Here is a 23,197-nt window from a genome sequence, read left to right as displayed (position 1 = left end):
ATCCCTTCACCCCCAGCCCGTACTGAACAGAATCACAGAACGATCCCTTGGTTCTTTGGCCAGTGAGCCGTTCCCAGGGCAGCGGCACGGAAACGGCCGGCCCCGGCCCCCGGCCCGGCCCCCGGCCCCGGCCCCCGGCCCCCGGCCCGGCCCCCGCCCGCCCTCACAGTCTGAGGCCGGGGTCGCGGGGCGCCGCCAGGGGGCGCGGCGCGGCGCGGCGGGGCGGGCGGAAGTGACGCGGCGGGCCGGGAGTGACGGCTGCCGGCGGCCATTGGCGGGGCGGGGCGCTGCCGCCGCCGCCGCCGCCGCCCCCGCCGCCCCGCCCGCCGCGCCGCGCCTTTGTCAGCGCTCCGCCGCCGCGGGCATGCGGGCGGGCCGCGGGCAGGGCGAGCGCCGGGCCTAGCGCGGCCCCCGCGCCGCCCATGGCCAGCCCGCCGCGGCCCTAGCGCGACCGCCGCCGCCATGAGGAGGTGAGTGCGGCCGGCCCGGGCCCGGTGGCGCGGGGCTGCGGGAGGTAGGCGGCGGCCCGCGCCGTGACCGGCCGGGGGCAGCCGCGGCGGGGGCGCCGCCAGCCGGGACGGGCGCTCCGGGCGGGCCTGAGGGGCCCTGGCTGCCGCGGCGGGCCCTGCCCGTGCTCCGCCGCCGGCCCTGCGCGGGGGGCGCCGTGCAGTGCGGGAGGGACGGGGGGAGGGTTGGCGGGGCCGGCGCGGGTGGCCCCCGGCGCCGGCGGGGTGCACCGAGCGGGCGAGTTTTCTCGCGGAGAGGGGAGCGGCCGGTGCCGCGTTCCCCGGCGCCCGGGCTTGGCTGCGGCGCCCGGGCGGCGCTGGGTCCTGGCCGCGGGAGGAGACACAAAGGATTGCGGTTCCCCGCGGCGGTGGCGGAGCGGGCCCGTGGTGGGCGGCAGTATCGCCCCGCTCCCCGCCGGGCGGGCTGCTGTGCCCGCAGAGGGGCACTCACCTGGGTCGCTCCTCTTTTTTTTTTTTTTTTTCCTTTTTTTTAAAAACTACATAAACTTACCCCAGTGGGAGGTGCAGAGCTGTGCTGCATCAGAATGAGCTCTCTAAGTGTGACCGTGCTGGCGTTACTAATGTCAATACGCTGAAGGTCTGTGGTTTAATAGGAAAAAGAAAGTTACAGGCCAAAGTCCCTTGTGCATATTAATCTGCTGAAGGCACTTCTCCCACTGCCAAATACGATGGTGTTTTGCAGGGTGAGTCAGTGGAGGTCTAAATCGGCCTGCTTATTTACCGTCATGCAGCTTTGAATTTCAGGAGGGAACAAAGGGGGCGGCAGGGCTGTTGCCTGAACTCTTGTCAAGGCTTTTGCTGGTGATGGAGGACGGGTCGCTGGAAGCAGGCAGTCATTTCAGCCTGCTCGCATCTGCGTGTTCACCTCGAGGCTTTTAAAACCGCACGCTGGTCTGTGAAATGCGGGGCATGGATAGAGGAGGGGAGGCTGCTTGGGCAGTCTCTCCAACTCTGTTAGTCTATAAAAATGTGTTAAAACAACTTGTGTGCAGTGGTACTTTTACAGTAAACTGGGACTAAACCACTTTATTTTCTCCAAATTGAGAGAAAAACTCATCTTCAGCAGGTTTTGAAAGGGTAGGGGTTTACATAGGTGTGCTGGAGGGACTAGTTCATCAAAACAGTGTTGTTACTGGTGGCATCATGAGGTGGAAATGTTCAGATTCTGGACTGAGCTGCAGAACTGGCACTTTTGTATAAAAACACTTTTTAGAAATGATGCATAGAGCTTTTAGAAGAAAACAGGTTCTCTTCCCAAATCTCACGTGTTTCTGTGGTATGCATTGAAGCTCATCTGTCATGGATCTCAGCCTTTCATTTAAGAAAACTCCTACGGTTGTAGCAGTTTGCTGTGGGCAATGACAGGCCTATTTTTAAATCTTCAGTTTTCTTTTGTTTCCTGTAATAGGATCTTTACTATGATCGTTATTCTTCATCTTCAGAGAAACGGTAGTGACCTGGAATGCAGCAGGCACTTTGTAAATACTCTCCAAGTTCTGTCCTTGAAGGTCTAGTACTGTTTGAAGAGTAGTGGTTTGCCTTGAAATTGAGATCAGGGAAAGCTGAAATCCTGGATGTGGAAAGCTCTCAAGTGCATGTCTGGTTCCTTTGATGACCATAACTTCTTTTTGGAGGAGGTGTTACAGATCTAGTTCAGGGGAACAAAACGTTCCTGTATGCGCCCTGCTCTCCCTCGGAGGTGTTAAGTGTGTGCAATGTTTTGAGAGGTTTGCCTTCCATCTCAGTATTTTGTTTGCTGGGATAAGACCTGCATTCCTCTGCTTCGTGTCGGGGGGCGGGGGTGCTGCTCCTTGCCCAGTGGCACAGGGCTTGGGAGTAGTTACTGATTGTAAATCTCTGCTTATTTGTCTTCTCACGCTGTAATGACAGCTGTGTTTCATTTTGTCTGCTTCTGTCTCCATTTCAGGACAAACTTTAAGGTCTGTTGCTGTGCCTTAGATCACCCCTCAACCATTTCAGTTTGTAAATAATCAGCTTTTACAGGCCTAAATCATAGTTAGGCCAAAACTATAGAAGGTGAGGCCGTTATTTAAATGAAACAGCCTGAGGGAAGAAAACTGTGTTATATATCTTTAGCTTTAAGTCTTATAACACGTTTCAAAGTTGCAAGCTGAGAAAGGAAAATCCTACTGACCTGGTACTGATGATGTTTCCAGAGACGTCCTTGACAGTCTCTGCATAAGTTCCACTGCACAGTTACTGTTGCTAACTCGTTTTCTCATAACTTGTTTTTATACGTGTGTTAGGAAACTGGAAATATTTTGGTTGCATAGCTGTTGAGGTTGTTACTTAATGTTTATACTCTCTGTAGAGAATACTATGGCTGTGTTAGTTACTTACCAAAGTATTTGTGAAGACCTGAATGGTACATGCAGAAGTACAGCCTCACCCTCCATGGACTTAACTCATAAAGTAACTTTCGTTGTATTGCATTCTTGGAGCTTGCAATTTAACACGCTTTGAGACATGAGAATTTTTTTATGCCTTAGTAGCTGGCTATTTGATATTCTGATGATTGTTTACACTCTTCTATATCAGCATATATTAAGTTGGTTGCATTTTTTCTGCTGAGGTGACCTGCTAAAGCTCACCTCTAACACCATTTAGAAAGATTCTTCCGCGGGAGAATGTGAATGTGTTGAGGAGCTGAGGTGAAAGGGGAAGGCTAAATATAGCCATTTCCGGCAAAACTTATCTATTTTTGAGGCTAGCTCTCCAAATGAAATTTATGTCTTCCAAAGCCTACAGGAGGGTTTCTTTTCCTGTTCTACTCTTCATAGATAACGTTGTAGTTGTCCGCAGCCTGACTGCGGTCTGTAAGTCCTGGTGCAGTTGTAAGGGAAAACAGAGAGATTGGTGGCCAGGGCTGGGGGAGACGGGAAGGCATGTGGCAGTGTAACTTGACATGGTGTCGTTTGCCTGTCTTCATTCCTTCCCTGCTGGACACAGACTGGAGACTTGCATCATCTTGCCAAAACTGCCAGACACAGCAACAGCAGAGGCATCAAATAGCTGATTTGGGAGGGATGCAAATGAGTCTGGGAGAGGGATAAAAATTGTGTAGAGGAACATCCTCTCTCTCTCTGTCTCAACCCCTGCTCTGTCCTTGCATTGCTCTTTCACAAGCTGCCCTTCTTGGGAAGGGAGAAAGCAGTGGGCTCTTTAGCAGTGAAGAAGCTCTTGGGGTAGGAAGAGAACATAGGCGGGGGAAAGAACACCAGTGGGGTGTTGTGGGTGGGTTGTGTTTGTGTTTTTTGTTGTTTTTTTGGCCAGCTGGTATTCTGAAGTCATGCTTAAATTTAATGAAAGCCTGATGCTAAAATAGGATCTAGGGACAGCCGTTGTAAAATAATTAGGCACCCTTTTAGTCCCCTTGTCCCTGCCAAAAAAAAAGCTGCTTGAATTCACTTGCATTCTTGGGTATTTGAACTCTCAAATGGGCATCGCAAAATCTCTTGTATCTTTTTCTCTCTTCTACTGTGTATAAACTAGTTAAAAGCTTAGCCCACTCACCTGTGCAGCTGTGTAGAGCTACAGAAGATTACAGTGGTGGTGTTGAATGCAGAAGTTTTCCAAGTGATAATTGCTCTCATCCAGCCTCTCCGTATACGAGAATTCACGGAGATGGGGTAGATTGCAGGTTGGCCTTGGTGAGGGTATGCACGTGTATTAGGTGATAGTTTATTTGCTTTGAGATCTGAGGGTAGTCAGGACTCAGACAGTTTACGAGCATGTTAGTTGCAAAGGTACCCGACACTGTCTAAAAACACACCTTCTAAATCCTGCTGTAGGCAAGTTCAGTGACTACACATTAAGGACGTAAGTCACATCTTTTACAGATACGTACAGATATGTAAAATAAGGAATGATAGTATTTCTTAGCAGTGTTGGAAAGCTGAAGTCACATAAGTTTACAAAGTGGTTTGGGATCATGAATTTAGAAAATGCTATTGACTGTGAAATGTATGGAATTCCATGGAAATGCTCTTGAGAAAGTCCTTTTTTTTTTTTTTCTTTGCTATGTTTGCAGCCAAAACACAGTTTTAGACTAATGCTTTCAAAAGCATAAAAGCGTAGTCAAATAGCAATAGGTTGTTGTGATGAAGTAGTTTTCTTTATATTGGACCATGAGCATGCACATGACACATTTCAACTGATGGGTAATCCCTTCCTGAACTGTGGTCTTTTGCAATTACGTGTATACCGCTCAGTGTTCATAGGTTCCTGTTTCAAAGTGATGTGCATTTGTAAATCTTACTGGTTTTCAGTACATGCTCTCAAAATTTTACTCATAGCAAGATCTACAGTGAACTGACTATGATTATAAAGTAGCATTGAATCTAGCATTTGACGTTAATTCTGTGGGATGCTAACCATTTTGTAGAAGGAACATCAAGAGTGTGCCAATATTCCTAGTGAAATAAGTACATTACATTACTACTCCTTTATGTGAAAGAAAGTGGTAATGTATTTTAGAAACGTGATGGTGTTCTTTGCTAGCAGTTCAGATGCCGACTTTCCCCTGGAAGGCCAGAACTGACCTTATGATTCATCTGCCGGTGCATAGTCAACATCAGGTGCTGCATCATGGTCTTTGCCAGTTATTATACAATCCTGTCTTTAAACAGGCTTCTTTTGATCTGCTCTTTCCTTTCATGCTGAATTCATCCTGCTTGTCGGTGCTCCACCTTGTTTGCTGAACCAGTACTGGCCGTGAATATTGCTCTGTGGCATGGTGGCTGTGCCTGGCAGGCCAGGCAGCGTGCTGGATCCCAGGACCTGTTGGACGGAGGATTCTGCCCAGTTCTGGTTAGAACACGTTTTGCATTCTTTGTGCCTGCAAATCAGCGTGCCACCGGCTCTTCAACACCTCTAAAGCCCCCAAGATCAACGTCCCCATCTCAAGTGATCCCGCTCTGTTCTGTTTAAGTACAAAGGCAGCATAAGTCTCTAAGCAATTAGGATAACTCATTGTCCTTCAGATCGGCAGTTTCTTTGTGCTCGGGACCTGTCATTTTAGTTTTACATGGGGCTGGCTCAGTCTTGTTCCACAAAGCTTTGTGGGAGGGTGTAGATACAGTGTGTCCCCTTTGCTGAGGAGAGAAATGTTTGAAAGGAAATATTATAGAGGTCTTAAAGTCATGACTGAAATGTGAGTAAATGGGAAGTGATGATTTTACATTATTTCTTACGATGTAAGAAATAGGGAACACCATGTGTAGTCAATAGTCAGCAGTTTTAAAACTAAAAAAAAAAAAAAGTAGGTCTTGTGTGGTGCCTGTTCAAGTTACAGAATGATTGCAGTGGGGCATTCAAGGGGTTTGGTTCTTTTTTTAAGAAAGGAGTTGGATATGTTTGTAGGTCTGTGGGTGGACCATTAAATGCACTGGTGCAGATGCAGTTTTGGGCTTGGGAATTGTACCTCTGACTGGGAAGCAGGGCGTTGCAGGCAGAGGAGGGTGGAAGAATGACCTTTGCATGCTATGTCCTTGTGCTTCTTCCTAAGCTTCTGCTACTAGCCTCTTCTGGAGTCAGCAGGTTGTTGAGTTAGGTGTACATTTTGTTGTTGTTCTGCTTCTCCTGTTGACCTGAAAAGGCAGGTAAATGGTTGCTCATCCCCAGAAGTCATTTTTGTCAGTGCATCTCCCCCTTGTGAAATGCTCCTGGCAGTGTCAAACCATGTTACTGTTTGCTACTTGCAGTGCTTCTGAAAAGATGCATATGGAAGCGTCTGTAGCTTGTTGTAAATTAACTCAGGTCTGTTTTAGGAAGACTACAGCTTGATTAGGAAAAGCTTATTAAAACAGAAGACCTCCTGTTTGGTGATTGTCCAAGGCAGACTTTGGACTCTTCATTTGCCTTGTCTCAAATGAACAAAGATGGAGGTAGGAGATGGTGGAGGGGAACACCAGTGGCTATTATCGCGGCCTTTTTACAGAAGAGCAGATGATGCTGCAACGCTTAACCTTCTGTCCTAAGTACCTGGAACATTCCTTCTCAGCATGCTGAAGCCACCGATCATCCTCAGTTGAATGGAAACTGGTAGGAGGACCTCTTCCTCATCTTACGGAGCAGTTGTAACTAGTTGTGCTCACTGGAGGTCAGGCATTTCTTGTTCTGACTACAAACCTTACCTCTCTGCTAATAAGCTGCAGAAGAGAGGCCAACAAACACCTCTTCTAATTGCAGGTCTGCTGTTTGTCTGGCAAGTATCCTGTAACAGTAGGAGCAGGTTGGCAGCTTTTCGGCAGCTGCCTTTGGCTGGGCGGATAGCTTGGAGGCTAGAAGTGGCTTCCTTTTGAAGTCCTGCAAGCTGCTGATCTCTGCTTTCATGAGTCGGTGTGCCTCAGCAGGCCCCTCCAACCTTCCTCTCCGAATGGCCTGGGGTTCCTGGCTGAGCAGTTTTAGGCAGTTGGTGCTGTGATTGCGCAAGCCTTTTCGCTGGCTACTAACGCCAGGGAAGTAAGTAGTTGTGCTTGTCCCTCTCCATCTGCTGTTCTTTCTCCTTTTCTGGCATCTCTGTGGCCATGCGGTGAACTGGATAAGGCGTTAATTTGGTTAAAACTTAGTCTGTCTTTGCCAGATTAGTTCTCACCCAGATTAATTCCTGGTTTGTTTTTTCGTGCTGGTTCTAAGGAGGGGTCTCTGAGGGTACGAGTGGCTGGGCAGACGCGGAGAACTGCGTGTGCTACCTCAAAGTGTTTGCGAAAAAGGTTGCCTTACTTGAGTGCGTGGTGGGCGTGTTGAGTTTGCTGGCTGTGACCAAGGCTGTTCGCAGAGTGCCTTGGCCCAGTTTGTTGGTGCCAGAGTGGACCTGGTGTGGTCCGCTCCCCAGGAAGGGTTCCTGCAGGTTTCTTTGCTGCCTGCTTGCCCTTGGCCCCGGCTGTTACACCAGGGCGTGCTCGAACACGCGTTTTTGGAAGTTCCACATGCCACGGCTTTTGTGCCACAGCTCTAATGCCTGCCTGTCCTCCCTTCTTGTGAGGATCGTGACTAGCATGGCGGCCAGCCTGTCCTCCGTGGGACACTGTGCTACTGCAAATCTGCCTGCCTTGCTCGTCCCTTCAGGGGCGGATAATTTCCTACGGTGTCAGTTAGTATTGAATTGGAGGTAGAAGACAGGAGATCTAAATCTCCCTAGGAACAAATGTAAAATTAAACAAAATGGGTGTTTGTATTAGTCAGCCTAAAACAGACTGTGCTATTTAGGGCTCTCCGCTGCAATAAAGTTGGCTCTTGCGTTTGTGTGGGTGGACTGTAACAATTAAGTCATTTTAAGGCTGAATCTTAAAAGAGAAAATAAAATGAAAAGATAATGGTTTAGTTTAAGAGAATAAATTAATTGTATCGTCTTATGTTAAAGATAGATGGTACCTTGCAGGTTGTTTATTATTGGTAAAAGTCATGTCCATGTTGCATGTTGAAACTCTTCTTGACTTCATAAGGAGTAATGTTTTTTGGTTTTTTATCCGTTAAATTACACTCTTTACTGATGCTTGAGTGTAGCTGCCTGTTGAAGCTGCAGTTCTGTGTAGCAGCCTGCTAAAACATTGATTTTGATTGCATGGGCTGGACAAATCCCAGGCTGTAGGATGATTTGGCAGTGGATTTTATGTGGCAGTCAATCTTGTAGTTTTATAATGTGTGTAACTCCTTATTTTCTGTTGTCAGAATGAAAAGATATACGACTTGTAGTGCAGTAGTCTGAGTATTAAAATAACTAATTCATATCTACTTAGGAGTGGAATTTAAATAAGTTGTGCATTTTAAAAAAAGCTATTTTCAGTTTGACTGTTAAATACTGGCTCAAGTTAAATGATAATAAAAAGTATTTTAGATGTACTCTTAGCTCATGAAAAAAAAGTGCTGATACTCGTGAATTTTAAAAAAAAAAACAAACGAACGGGGGTGTGTGTGCTTTTGGTGATTGTGATTACAATAGAAAAATAAAGTAAATATTTGGAAAACTTAGGCTGAAATTCTCTTCCAGACATTCATTCTTACTTATTGGGCATTGATCTGAGTAATTTTTATTCCACTTGACCTGTATTTTTGGGTTGAATTGTAAAACCTGTGTGCATCCTGAGTCTAAATGAAATTATGATGATAAAAAGATGTTTGCGTGGCAATTTTCACTTTGCCTGCTTTTCATCTCCAGGGTAACTAGGCGTAAATGCGGTGTGGAACCATCTCTGCTTATCTTGATTCAGGAGCTGTCCTCACTGGAGAGGTAGCACAGGGTCTGTCTTTGATGTAGCTCTTCTCTCTCGGGCAGAATCCTTCTGCTGCAGTTTAGAGCCCTTTCTGTCCAGACTAGCTAACCAAACACAAGTCTGCCTCAGAGCAGAGGTACGTCTTCACTTTGTGGTTATGATGAAGGTTAAATCATTTGAGTATTGGCTATCCTCCAACATCTTTGCATAATTTGAACCCTTCTCTGTCCAGAAAGAAACATGCAAGTTATTTCAAGTCACTGGGATAGAAGAAAAAGCTCCACCTAAAAGACTGCGAAGAAGCCTGGGATATGTTGCCCCTACCTGCAAATTCCTGCATCGTGCACGTGCAGCACCAGTGAAGGCGCCGCTTGGAGTATGGCTGGTGGCTTCCTATTTTTCAGATGTGTCGTAACTTGGTCTTTTCTTCCACGTCTGTTCTCATGGATCCTGCCCCTTGGCTTTTGTTGTCGGGACTGTGCACTTCTTAAAAATTCTTGAATAACTCCTTGGCTTTGCTTTTGCTCTCTCTCTTAACCTCGCATTAGTTGATTGTCAATTAGGCCTTTGCAAATGTGCCAGAAATGCCACGTAGACACTTTTGTGTGTGTTTGTGGACCCGGTATGTTTGCATCAGCCTTTAGTAGAGAATAATCTAAATGAGTAACATGTTCCAACTTGCCTAAACAATGGGGTGTTTTTTTCTGTCTTTGTGTAGGCATTTTACACATTTGTAAGACTCATGTCCATACCTCTGAAGCAAACTTGTGCATAAGTGTTCTGCAAAACCTGTTCTAAAATCTGAAGCTACTTAGACCCTTCCCTTCATACACGTTCCTTACGACACAAATAATATTTTGAAGAATGAGTGCATTAATATGACTGTTCCTAGATTGTGGAAATAAAAACGTAAGCACCATTAAAATACCGTTTGAAAGAAATATGGTAATTCCATGCCTTGTGCAAAAGTGGCATTTTTTTAATGAGTGGAAAAGTCTTTGACTTCATCTTTTTAGTTGGGATTTGATCCTGATGTTGGTTAGACATTCAAATAAAACATTTATTGGACTCTAATTTACAACAGCGTCCAGGATTTTGAGGGAACTTTATCTTGTTTCTCCATTAGGAAGGCCAAAATGACATGCAGTTGTGAGCCAGAGGACCAAACTCGCTTTTCAAAGCTGTTGGTTTTCTTAGGCAGTTACTGGAGTCTCTGGTGAGAAATCGGTGTTTCTGAGTCTGCAATGCAGTTTTATGCCTTCCTTAACAAAGGGTCCGCTGGGAGTAAAACTTGCTTTATTCCCAGTCTGGGGATTTGTGAAACTTTGACGTGTAGACCAATTATAATTATGTTGGTTTAGTTCCCAAAGTGGATGCTCTTTATTCTAAAAGAGGCCCTATTGCATGCGAACGAAACTATTGAAGGCCCTGAAACGTTAGCACTTGAATGGTCTTGGCTTAGCTTTAAAATAAATATCTACTGGATATAGAGCTCTGGGGAGTGGACTAAAGCAAATGGAAAAGGTGAATTAACTTGAAGTTGTTCCGCAAGGCTGGGTTAATAGAGCCGCAGCACATCAACACAGTGGCAGATGAAGACGAACGGGATTTTGAGAGCTTGTTTATATTTTGAGGCTATTCAGAAGTGAAGTAGATGCAGCTCGGAGGCTACTCTTCCTCTGCACAGAGTCCTCGTGTCGTCATTCTCACTCCGCAGCATCAGTCCTCGTATGGCCGAAGCGAGTTTCCTGTGAGCACCCGCGCGATTCCCGCGAGGAATAGTGAGAAACGTTCCTGGCCGTTTTCTGATGTGGGGAAGCCTTTAACTTGCAGCTTTTGAAAGACTGCGGTGTTTGTCTCGTGGTACTCGATGTTTCTTCTGAGACTTCTTTGAAGAGGGAGATTTATAGTTTTTCTGGCTGTGATGGAAAATCTGGAAAGAGAAGCAAGTGCATTTCTTCAGGCATGCATATGCCACAAGATGACTGAAAGCAAAACAAATTGGCAAACCCCCTCTCTCTGGGGCGGGAAGGAGCCTAACGCATTGCTTTCAGCCGCCTTCTGGTAGGAATGCCGGGGTTTGATAGCTCAGGGCGAGTGGCGAAGGAAGGCTCTCCTTTTCCTCGATGCTGTCTAGTTGAGGGTAGCACACGGTCCTTTCCCTAAAGAGTACTCTGTGCTCTTCTTGCTCCTGAAAGATTTGTAACAGGATGGGCTGCTTTGTAGGATTATGTGATTGTGGGACTTCACGGCAGTTGGGGAAATTGGAGGACTTTGTGGAGAATCTGGGAGAGCAAAGGAGCCTCCTTCAGCAAGCTTTGAAGGAGACCTGAGGGAATATTAGGCAGAGGACCACAGAACTGGGGTGTAGGTAGCTGCCTGTAGAAGTGAGACTGGAACCAGCCTGGAACTTGGAGAATGAACACGACCTGCTTTGTGTAGGGTCTTCGGCTTGGAATGCAAATGCCTGTGAACTGGAAGTGGCCCTGGCACTGGGGACATGAGGTTTATAGGGTGAAGAAGCCATGTGCTGGGAGTGAAGGTCTCCTCTTCCAGGCCTCTGAATGGAGAGTTCTGGGGAACTGAGATGGAGTTGGGCTCTCTTGACAGATACGAGTCATTGGTGGAGGTAGAGGTGAAAGAAGGACACTCAGGCAGGCCTCGTGGGACTCTGTGTCGCCGTGAGAGGGGTTAACGGCAAAGGGCCAGGCACGTGGCTGAGCATCCATAACAAAATGAAGTTATTGCTTATCAGCTGTTAATTGGTGCTGTTCAGCACTGCATACTCTTAGTGTTTCATGAATATGGTTAAAACAGTAGCTGAAAACATTTCATTGGGATTTCAGGTGGTGTGTCTTGGTGTTCGCCCTCCAGTTTCTGTGTCCTAGTTGATGCATGACGAACTGGTATATCGTACTACTGAAGAAATGTGATGGCATCGGATTGCGTGTTTGACTCGGGATTGCCCTGCCTGAACAGTTCCTAGTAGCACACCTAACGTCTGGCAGGGTGATGGCTGTGGTTTTTAGCAGCTTTTTGTCGGTGGGAGGTGTGAGGGAACCGCCCCGCACGGTGCGAAGGCTGGAGGCCTTGCAGTCTCCCTTGTGCGGATTGCACTGCCAGCGACCCTCTGCAGGTTGAACTTCAGGGTCCCTCAAAGGAGCAGGGCTCGGTGAGCGTCCACTAAATTCTTGGTGTGGCGGTTAAGTGTGCATAGAAAAGGTCTGTTTCTAAAATGCTGACCAATGTGAACATGAAGAAAAAAAAAAAAAAAACCCAAACCAAAAAATACCCCAAAACAAAATGGCAAGCAGAAGTGAACAGTTAGAAAAAAGTGAAAAATCAAGTCTCTGAGGGTTCAGTGTGCCAGTAGTGTGAAAGGATATGAAATGTATTTTTTTTCCCTCAAAGTTCTTAAATATTCTTCCAAAAATGCTAAGTCTTTAAGATGGTTGATGTTGTTTCAGTCCCCCAGGTGTGTTTGGTTGTATGTGAAGTGAGGGATTCTTCTGAAAATGAACACGTTGCAGTTGTAAAAGTCAGTGCGTAATCATGTAGCATACTGAAAATGTGCCTGTGTATCCTTAGCTCTCGGAGGTGCTTTCTCTGTAGCTCATCTTTTGGAGTTACAGCCTTCCTGTAACAAGCGCATAAATAATGGTTCAGTTTTTAGTTTAATGTTTGTCTTAGCTTTATGCTGAAGGTTTGCTTGTCCTTCGTGGTGTGCTCCAGGTGGCTCCGCACAGAGATGCGGCGGTGCCCTGGGGTGGCGTGTGCGCTCTGTGGGCACTGCTAAACGTCCCAGGAGGATGGCCCAGATTCAGTTCGTAATGGCACATTAATTAAAAAACGAATGTTGGACAAGCCAAAAATGTCTCATTTAACACTCTCAACTTACCTATCACGACTATATGAAAAATGTCTATTAAATGTGTTAGTTGGCAACTTGATGCAGCTTATAGTTTTTACCCAAATTGTTCTTAGGATTACAGCCAATATGCAATCATCTTTGGTTCTAACAACTGAAGAAAAAAGTATGCTTAATATGTTATCTTCTTTTTGGGTAATATTTATTGGTCAAGAAGGCTACAGTAGTTACTGTGTCAAGAAGCATACCAACACCAAAGGAAAGAAATTAGGCTTGTATGGCTAACCGTGAGTTATAGCTCAGTATTAAAGTGGGTTTTCTCACATAGTAAGAAAAAAGTCCAGTAGGTTTTCTGACCTAGTATTTGATCAGTTTCTTGAGACACCGAGGAAGTATTTAAGTATCTACATGTTACAAGGAGATTCTGTCGATTCTCTGATCTTGAAAGGCCACTTTCCTTACAAAACAAATGAAAAAACCTGCAAAAACATGTCTTCTCTGTTGCAAGTAATTTAAAATGTTTAAATAAAATAAAAAACATAGTAAAGATTTTCCATGTAAAACATGAAAAAAAAATTAGCATTTGATTTGACTCTTAATTGAGTTAGAAACTAGAAAGCTAAAACTTAGACCTCTGTGGAAGAATTTGAGGAAATAACAAGATTTTAATCCCTGAGCTGACCCGCCCCTGAAGCGATGCTGAGGCTGAGGTCCTGAAGAAGTAGACTTCACCTTTGCAGTTGTGCATTTAAAGTATAAAAGTTAAAATTAACCTAAATGGTTACACTGTTTTGGGTTTAATTTAATTTGTATTTTTGTTTGCGTGTTGTTTTTCATAAAAGAACACGGTAAATGCTAAATAAAGCTTATTAAACGCTCACCCTAGCTGTGTAATGAAGGTGATTTAAAGATGATTAAACACTCCCTCCCAATCCAAGACATTTCAGAGATTCCTAAAAAGTTGTTCAAATCTTTCCCTTCAAGCTGGCACGCAGGCTGATGGGGCTCGCTGCCGAAGGGGACGGGAGCGGGCAGGCGGCCCAGCACCCCCAGCCGGCTACGGCGGCAGGCCGCTGGGACTTCTGAAAGCAGAAAAGCGTGTTCCCATCTGAGCTGTGAACTGAGAAACAGGGCGCTCTTATCCCCCGCTCCGCACCCCCAGCTCGCCCAGACAACACGATCAGCTGGCCGGTTTTGGTTAATCTAGTTCACTAACTGCAGGTACGGTGTCCTTTGTCTAATAAATGGGCTTTAACAGCAAAAGGTTTTGATAATTTTTCTTGCATAATTAGCACAGTTAGGCTGTTGTGAGCCTGTTTTCCAATTAAAAGTAAACTTTTGAAATATTGCATTTGTAAGAGTGAATAATCAAAATAAATGTATTGCTTTCTATTATGGTAAAATGTGGACTATGAAAACTAGGAACCTGGGCTCCTGAGTATTAAAGTAGAGGCATGGAGCTGCTTTGGTTAAGGCTCGGTTAATGAACTATGCCAAATGCAGCGCAAAGCAGACTGTCCCAAACAGCTGTGGCTGACGCTGCCCTTCACGGGAGCTGCTGTTTGCGTCCCTTCCCGTCCCTCGCAGCACGCTCGCTCTGCTTCTCTCTCCCCCTGTCTAGTACTCCGTGCGCTTTTGGCATCTCTTTTGCCTGAATTCTTGGTTGGGGTAAGCAAAGATTTGCAGCAGTAACTTTGGGGGCTGTCCCTCCCCATTATTGCAAACCAGCACAGTGTGCTCTCAATAACAGTTAAAAGTCATCTTCTTCCCTTCCATTACCTCTTAGTCTTGACAAGGCTGCCTTTTTCCTTGGGAAATGATCTTTAAAGTCCATATTTAGTTAGTCTTAACAATATGTTCATTTGTGTTGGACAATAATCAACCTTTCTTTAGAAAAGAGCAAAAAATAATTGCAAAATCAGATGTAAAATTGGTTATTTAAATTGTGACTCAACTTGGTAATTTAAATCACCTTGGTCAACTTGGAAGTATTTAAATACATACCAAAACCTGAAATAAATATTCCACCTGTGCAACTGTAAGATGCTGTTTTGAAAATTTCAGAAAACCAGGTAAAATTCCAAATACTGTGGGGTTTTTTGGTTTTGTTTTATTTAGTTTTTTTTTAAACCTTGAATTTTGCTTAGCTTTTCTTTGAATCATTATGCTCACACAATCACTCCGTAGGGTTTATTTTGCATTTCTGTAGCTATTTTTTTTCCTGGTAGTAGTCCAAGGAAACTTCCATCCCATGCATCCCTTCTGAGTACAGAGTTCCCTGTTCAAGTGAAGTGGCTGCAGCAAAAGGGGGAGCGTGGCTGTATTCAGGAGCGCTGAATATTCATTTTGTGGGTTTATCCAACGTAAGCTGCGAAGGTTGGGAGTCTGAAGTGGTTTGAAATAACGTTGCTGTCATTTTATGCATTTCTAAGAATAAAATTTTGAATTTGAGGGAGGAGACAGGAGGAAGGGGATGAAGATGGAGTGAAGTCTTAAAGCAGCGTGGAAGGTCCAAAGAAACCTTTATCCTTCTATAAGAAAATGTCTCTAATGCCAGTTTGGCATAACACAGCCCCTAGAGCTGTGGTGCAGAGAACTGGAGCAGTCTAGGAAGGTTGGAAATACTCCGTATAGTGCTAAAATAGTTCTGTGCGGTGTTACTTGCCCGAAGCAGCTTGTGCAGACTGGCTGGATTTTCAGGTGGCCAGGGACTGTTTACTCCTGGGGAGCAGTGCAGACCTGCAGAGATCCCAAGCTTGTGCAGCTCTCCCCAGAATTGCTAGTTTGGCAACTCTGCCCCTAGGAAGTTTACCACAAAATTATTGTGAAGCTGTTTGATTTCTTTGCAGTCCTGCTTGTGGGAACCTCGGTGTTCCTGGGCTTCGTGCTGTGGCTCAGTCTGCCTGCGCTGAGCTGGCGTTGCTGCTGGAGCCCGTGGCGTGGTGCGATGGCAGCGCAGGCTTTTGCACGGGCGACGACAGAGCTGTTCAGACATCTCTTGCCCTTTCCTCCCAGCTGGTGACAGGTGAGCTAAGGCTGCGTTGATATGGGCAAGCAGACCGTCGAGCAGAGCCTTTGCTCAGAATTCATGTTCCTAGCAGTTTGTAGGCAAGAACTGCTCTCTGGCTTGCATATGGTGCTGATAGGAGATTGTCTGTCTCTGGTCAGACGGAGGTGTAAGAGTTGCAGGACTTTAAAGAAAGAAAACAGACTGAGTGCAGCAGCGAGATGTATAGTTTAATCGCTGCTTGAGGAGAACTGGAAGGTAACATGCAGTTCCAGGTCCAGAAATACATGGCCCTCTAAACAGCTGCAGGTAAGAAGTCATCTCTTACAAGGGCTGTTATTTAAAGATCTGTCGTTAGTACTTACGTTTCTTGCAGCAGTGTTTTTATATCTGTGGATCAGTGTTAACTTGTGTCTAGCAACACTTGTCTTCACCAAAACCCAGATGCTGTGCTGGTGAACGTTTAGTGTCATCGCCAAAGACCACAGCTGACTGGCACCCTGCTGTGCCCTTCAGAGCCGGACAGGAAAAAAGGGAACACAAAAGGTGTTGATCCCAGCTAGAAAAAAGTAGTTTGAGGTCATGCGCTGCATTTAGTTATAAAAGCTACTTTAAAAAAAGAAGTGTGAGGGTGGAAGAGGCAGTCAGTCGCCTCTCTCTTCTTTGAGAAGAACGAGATGGACCCAGGCCCTGAATGAGTTGGACCCCAGGCCCCACGTTCCTGTCACCTACACGGCTGAAGGAGGAAATATTTCAGGCACCGTTCATTATTGCCTCCCTTAACTTCTTTCTTTGACGTTAGCACAAGTTCAATCTAGTCCGTTCTGTAAGCAAGGTGACAATGTTTGAAAATTGTCTGCTAGGTATATGTGAAGTTCTTTCTTCTAGTGCAGAAGATAGCTGGAAGAGAAGGTGGCCAAAAGGAGGGTGCGTGGACTGGAAGGCAGATGCGAACATGAAGGGTAGGGGAGGTTCCAGAAAATGGAGTGGGAATGATCGCTTTGAAGGACTTGGAGTGAGTGAAAAGGATCGTGGTGTTAGTGAGGGAACAGAAGAAGAGGAGAAATCAAAGTACTTTTCTTAGTTAAATGATTTATGCTGTGTAACTTTTGTCGGTAGCTAAATTTCAGTTTAATGCATTGTTGTGAACTAGGTATTGAGAAAACACTGCATTGCTTTTCTAATTCAGGGAAATTCCAGGCAGAAAAAAGATTTTGTTTGATTGTCTAAATGGCTCTTCATGAAAAAGAAACCTGACCAGCAAACAACTTCATGCAGCAGCGGTTCACTGGTTTGTTGGTTTCAAACTCTGCAAGCCCCGGTCTTGATTACCTTTGCTCTGTAAATCCATCAGGAATATGAGGGGATCTTTTCTGAGAATTGCGAGCAGGACAAGAAAGAAGCCCTTTCCGTCAGACAACAGCAAGGCAGTTTGAGCCCAAAGCTCTAGTACAAACGAATGCAGTCTTATCCGTGGCCGTGGTGAATGTTGCACAAACAAAAGGCAAATGACTGTTGCACAAATCAGTAGGGATGACTTTTATTTTTACGAGCTCAAATTGTCAACTAAGTTCATATTAGTCAATTCTGGGAGTTTTGGAGATGTTTTAGTAATTCCTCTTTATCTAATCTGCTTGTTTGCTTGCCGGTGCTTAGCTTTATTTGGAGTGCCAGGCTGCCTGCGACGTGCACTGGAGACCTGCAGGGGCACGGGGCGACGGCAGAGTCCTGCTGCGGCAGCGTTGGGTGTGCGGGGAAGCTGCTGCGATGTCAGTGCTTCTCAGTACTATTGCTTTTAGTTAATCCTCCTTTTCAAAAAGGAAACAGCTAATAAGTTAGTAGATGCCTTGGGAATAGGCAACAGCTGGGTATAAAGCAAAAAATCTGCTAAAACAGTAGTAATTTCTGAAGTGTTCTGTAGAGGGGTTTTTGTATGTATTCAGTAGCAAATTACCATATGAGTGTATGCTGTTGTTGCTTCCCTGAAGTTGGCTGAAGTTGGCATGAGATGTCTATCTGAAGCTGGTCGTCATTGCTGTGAGACTTTGTCAGAGCGGTTGTACAATGTAGTGGCTGGCACTCCGTCCTTCCACTTGCGACACAATGGATTCTCTTCAACAGGAACTATTTTAATTGGTTTCCACTCTGTGTTACGTTAAAACTCTGCTCCTAGATGTAGAAACCCCTGACGTATGTTTTGTTTGTTCCTGAAAACATACGCTTTATTCTGCTTTGGTCATTCAAATTCATTTTACGTGATTGTCAGCTGAAAAAAATACTGCACTTGGCAGCACTTCAGCAGCAAGGCAGCTTCCTGCGGCCCAGGACTATAAACTGTATAATTTGTCTGGGGGGGCTGTGCATTACGGGGGTGAAAATTCCTTCTCTGACAGCATTCGTTGCTCAGCAGGCAGCAGCGTGGCTGTCGGAAACAGCTGGCACCGCGGGGCGGGACGGGAGGCCGCGCTGGCGCGAGGCGCCCGCTGCCGCCGGGACCGGGGATGGGTTTCGCAGCCGGCCTGCAGCGGCAGGCAGCACCGCGCTGCGGGAGCCCCGGGCTCGGGCGGTGGGCGCTGCTGGAGGGTGGCGGGTGGAAAAATATCTCTGTCACGATTGCCCGGCTCGCTTTCCCTGGAGAGCCCGGGTACACTGAACGTGTGCCTGTGGCGGGGAGCCGCGTGTTGGGCTGGAAGCCAGGTCTTCGTCAAGGTTAGGTGTGCCGTCTGTTGGGGGGGAAGGCAGGCAAACAAGTGGGAGAGTGTTTCTTTGGTGGTAAGCCTTAAGTTCGTAATTCTCTTCAGTGTGATAACTGGTTAGAAAATAACCAGTAGTCGTGACTTCTGTTAATTAACTACTAAGAGTTAAATAAATGTTGTTGGAAAAACTAGTCTGTGTTTATTTGGCACGTCTTTCTCCAGAAAAGGCTGGTGCTAGTTGGTACATGCTCGATTTCTGTGCATGTCTACGGCGTGGTTTTCTGTTTTTTGTCTGTATTGATTTTCATGATTCATTGAACATGATCTAAGCAAAAAGCATACTTAAATGACACTGGAGACAGCTGTCTGTTAAAGTGGGACATTTATGTATGCTGAAATGGCGCCAGGTTTTTTTCCATTACTTTATCAAGTAACACACACCAGTAATATTGCTTTGTTTAATTTCCTTTTCTAGGTCACTAGTATGTCACCTTTCTTTTGTGTGAAGAGCTGTGGTAAATTCTTACTCTAAACTTTGGTATCAGTTTTGTTCCTGTTATTTTTCTGATAATCCTTTTTGAGGTTATTCTGAAGTGGAAAGGGCTTTACATTGTGTTTGGGAGACTCAGGGTTTTTTTTTCTCCCAGTAGAGCTGTTTTGGAAGGTACATGTGGGAAACGTGGATAAAAAGAAACGCATAAAGCTTTGGAAGCTGATGTGTAGCTTTTTCCAGTTTTAATCTGTCTCTCTTCTTTGTATGGCAAGCTGAAGTTCCAGATGTTGTTTTGGCTTGGAGATAGTGAATAGGGGAAAAATAAGCATTCTTAACGTTACCAGAGTCAGACTGGCTGGTTCTGTACTGACAGGAAAATGGAGCGATAAAACCTCCATTAATGGGGCATGCGCTGCCTAAGTAGCCAATAAAACAATGCCGTCTTCACTGAAATAAGTCCCAGATTGGCAATGATCGGTGCCAACTGCAAGAGGGGACAGCTGCGGAGGCTGAGGAGTATTAAAGTAAAACTAAACATTAACTTACTTGGATAGCAGTGGCGTTTTGTTCGGGTGTGCAAATCCCCCCCTCTTTCAGTTAAAAGTTAATTCTTACCCCCTTTCTTGTCGTTGCCCCCCCAACACACATCTGAAAGTCCTGCTTGCTTACCTTCAGTAGCTGGCTGTGGGTGTTGGGCGGGGGTGCAAAGCTGGGGTGAAGGGATGTCAGTAAAACGTCAGTGCTTTCAGGGTCGGATGGCTTTATGGCTTTTAACTACATCCGAGTTTAGTCTTGGAGCACCAGAGTGGTTTTTGAAGCTCATCCTCCTGATGAGCTCCATTTATTGCGAGTTGCAGAGCGGTTTGGGCACGCGTGTGCTGGGTGCCTTCTGGAGGCAGCGAAGCTGCAGACTTTCTGGTGTGTACCAAATGTGCTCCATCCCGAAACGTGGGCGTAAAGGTCTGAGCCTCTGCTGGACAGCTTTGAGCCACATGTGGTAGCGGCAACTTCCAGTAAAGGGACCAGGCTAAATCCACTCCGAAGTAAAACTGGTGAAATGCCTGTCAGGGGTGTATATGGTGGCCAGGAATGCAATTTCCTGTACTAGTCTATAGGTTATATGTATAATAGTCTATCCATTTTCTATGTTATATTATGTTAAATACATAAATACGCTGTGTCCTGTGCCTCTTCCTGACCTGTTCCTTCTGTCATGCTTATTTCTAAAATGTATGAGCAGTTTATTTTTAAATGATTGCTGCAGTTCTGCTTATTTCCTCCTTATTTTTTTTTTTCCTTTTTCCATTGTTGAGAATAGGAAATAGCAGTTTCTGTGCAGTGGCCTGCTTCCCCATCGCCTGTCCCTTCCAGCGTGGCGCAGTTGTCCTTCGGGGTTTTTTGGCCTCGGTGAGCAGTTCTTGTAAGAATGCTCCCTTCACTTGCCTTGTTTAATACTATAAAGCTAAAAGTTAATAGTGCGGACACTGGCTCATTTAAGTTACAGAGGAGCCAAGCTGTTACAAATCTTCTGGTATCTGAAGTCTTGTCTGTTTGCTGCTTGGAATTGGGATAAACTTGCCCACAATTTGTGTAATTTATTGAAAAAAGGGTTTGGCTTTGTGTTTTGGGTTCGTGGGAGGGAACTGGTGTGTGTTTGGTGTAACACAGTAAGAGATACTTGGAGCATGTACAGTCTTAGCTAGTTATATGTGCATGTTAATGTAGGCTAAGATTGTCATGGTTTAACCCTTTTTGCCTTGTTTTTGCCCCAGAGGTGGGAGTACGTGCCTGGAGCTGGCTGGCTGACCAGCTATGGCTGTGTAAGCATTGCCTGATGCCCCAGAAACACCATCCTTGGAGATCCTACAGGACTGGGCTGTAGGAAAAGCTTCAGAATAAATGGGCTGTTGCATGTGTTTGCTGGAGGAAGATACAGAAAGAAAATCTGGGTGTAAGAGACTCCTGCTGCCTACCTTTGTGCTCTTCTGCATTCCTTCGCTCGGCTGCCCGGAGGCAGCAGTGGGGTGTCTTGCTCATGTGGTTCATGATTCAAGCCAAGCCCAGATGTTTTCATGCCCAGTCTGGCCTATTTTCTGAGAATAATTTTGGATGCCTCAGTCCATTTTATTGTGGTTTCCTTAGCGTCTAGTCCAGCTGAAGCTAAGATGATTCCTGGCCTAATTGAATGCTCATAGGCAGACACGGCAGCTACTGCTTTATCTCTGCAACCGTGTTCCTGCTAACTTCAGAGCACTCAGGATTAGATCCACACTGGTGAGAACCTGAGGTTGATTTTTGTTGCTGTTTTTCTTTGAGTGGAGAGTTTTGCAGCACGAAACTCAGAAGAGTCTATCTTGTGGCCAGGAGATAGGTGAAAACTCAACAGATTCCTGGGGAGGTAGATCTGGCCTTGCTGGCCAATCTGGCTTTCCATTTCCACTGAGCAACAATAAGGACACGGAAACCTTTTCATGCTGACTGTTGGACCTCTTCATCAATATTATCGTCTGTGCTGACAGGTTGATGACAGTAACTATCCAGGGCATCCAAATTTAGTTCCTTGTGCCTTTGACAATGCTCTTTGCCCCTTTCATAGGAACAGTTTCCATCAAAGGTTATTTGTGGGAAGTATATTCATTCCTTTAACTTGTGCATTCTCATCTCAGAGGAAAATGGCTTTATGCCAAATCCTTCCTAACATTGGGAAAAAAAAAAGTGGTGTGGTCACCTACTCTGTATGAACAAGTGCTGTCTTGTCTTGTATCCTCTTCAGAATGGTCTCACTCCATCACTTCCCACTCCTGAGGAGGGCTCTTGGCCCAAAGTGTGTTTGGGTGCTTCCTTTTTCAGAAGCAGCTGGTGAAGGTTATCTTTGACTTGTTGTCCTCAGTCTGTTGTATTGACAGTCATGGCTGGATCCTCTCTGTGGAGATGTTGAACCTTGGAAATCGCCAGTGGACGTATGTCATAAGCTCACTTTAATCAAGAGAGTATGGCTTCATTTCTACGTGATCGCAGATGAGCTGCTCTTAGGCAGTCCTTCATTCGGAGATCCAAAGCTAGACTTGTCTGTAAAGAGAATTTTAGCTTGCATTTTACTTCACATTTGTGTTTGCAGCTAGGAGTATGTGTGCGGTCAGCCATGGTAATTTAGCTGTTAAAGAGCAATTTGATTGCTTTTTGTCATCTGTAGCAGCAATTAAAATAAAAGTCTGGGTAAATATATGGAACGGTTTTCTGAGGATATACAAGTACAGTCAGGTTTGGCAAGGCCATGTGAGATGTGTGAATTTGAAAGCTTACAGCTAAATAGGTGGAAAGGGACCACTTAGAACAGCTCTGGGAAGTGTCAGAATTGTATATATTTGGAGTAAATGTGACCTAGGGAGGGGTGACAAGATGCCCGATTGTTAGACTGAGGGTTGCGTAGTGTGGCAATGATGAGCGTCCCTTGTGGCTATGAAAGGGTAATCCCGGTACCAGGAGGGACACAATGTCTGCCTGTGAGATCAAGACGGACACCCCTAAAGCAGCAACTAAGGAATGTCAGGACAGAGTAATTTGGAAAGAAAGATCTCAAGCTGTTTTAGCATACAGGTTTGAACGTTAGCTGGATTAGTGCTGGCAGGCAAGGCTGCCACAGGTAGGACGTGAGCAGAAGAGACCTGTGGTGGAGGTTGCGGAGCCTTATGAAGCCTCCGGTGAGAAGGGAGGACAGCTTGCGGGATGCATCGAGGGAGTCGGAGCAGAGCAAAGGAAAGGGTCCTGGCGGAGGGTGAGAACAGAGGGTGAGACTGTGGCGTGAACAGCAGCACAAGTGACTTTGAGGTTAATGTCGCCAGTGTGGGGGGCACAGACATATCATCGGAGAGTTCTGGGACGGAGAAGAACCCCAACTGTTCTTTACCTTACTAGCTTCTTAAACTCAGCTTTGAGTTACATTCATCTTAAAGGGATGACTGACCTGCCGATGTTATGTTTCTAGGTTTAATGAGGTTTTGTACACCTCTGCGCGGTAGTGTCCCCTTTGCATAATGTCAGCAGAAGAAGAAAGGTTGCGGACCACCGTGCCTGCAATATAACTTGGTTTTGTCTGTACTTTGTATTTAAGAACAGAATAATATGGCTCTGGCCTGTCCAAACAGGCAAGACCAAATTGTAGAACAATATTGTTAAAATTCTGAAGAATTTCACTTTCTCGTGCACCAGGGTGTTCCCTTCTTTTCTGGATTGCTAATTGCATTCAGCTTTTTGGACTCCAAAGTAATAGTTAATGAAAGAATCTGATGAGATGAAAGGCTGTTCACCGACACGTGCCTATGGAGCGTTAGGAACTTCTGTTCTCAGTCTGATTTGTTCTAAAAATTTTGTT

The 23,197-nt window shown here is 45.6% G+C and overlaps 1 protein-coding gene across 4 annotated transcripts in view; it reads left to right on the top strand.

The window, feature by feature from the left end:
• Window positions 1-349: 349 nt before the first annotated feature.
• The window catches only part of ACVR1 (activin A receptor type 1), a 71,458-nt gene continuing 48,610 nt past the window's right edge, over window positions 350-23,197 (top strand). For 3 of the 4 annotated variants that reach the window (XR_014228336.1, XM_082313611.1, XM_082313609.1), the window contains exon 1: window positions 350-470. Coding sequence is in view for 2 of the 4 variants with exons in the window: in XM_082313611.1 (XP_082169737.1) it covers window positions 463-470 (8 nt within the window). In the remaining 2 variants the exon portion in view is untranslated. Of the gene's footprint in view, window positions 471-13,613; window positions 13,851-23,197 lie in introns of all 4 variants that reach the window. The other variant, XM_082313610.1, reaches the window with a different exon arrangement.

This window comes from Platalea leucorodia (assembly GCF_965183815.1).
Source record: "Platalea leucorodia genome assembly, chromosome: 5".
Lineage (NCBI taxonomy): Eukaryota > Metazoa > Chordata > Aves > Pelecaniformes > Threskiornithidae > Platalea > Platalea leucorodia.
Note: the sequence above shows the minus strand (reverse complement) of the source record. Positions and strands in the feature narration are given on the sequence as shown.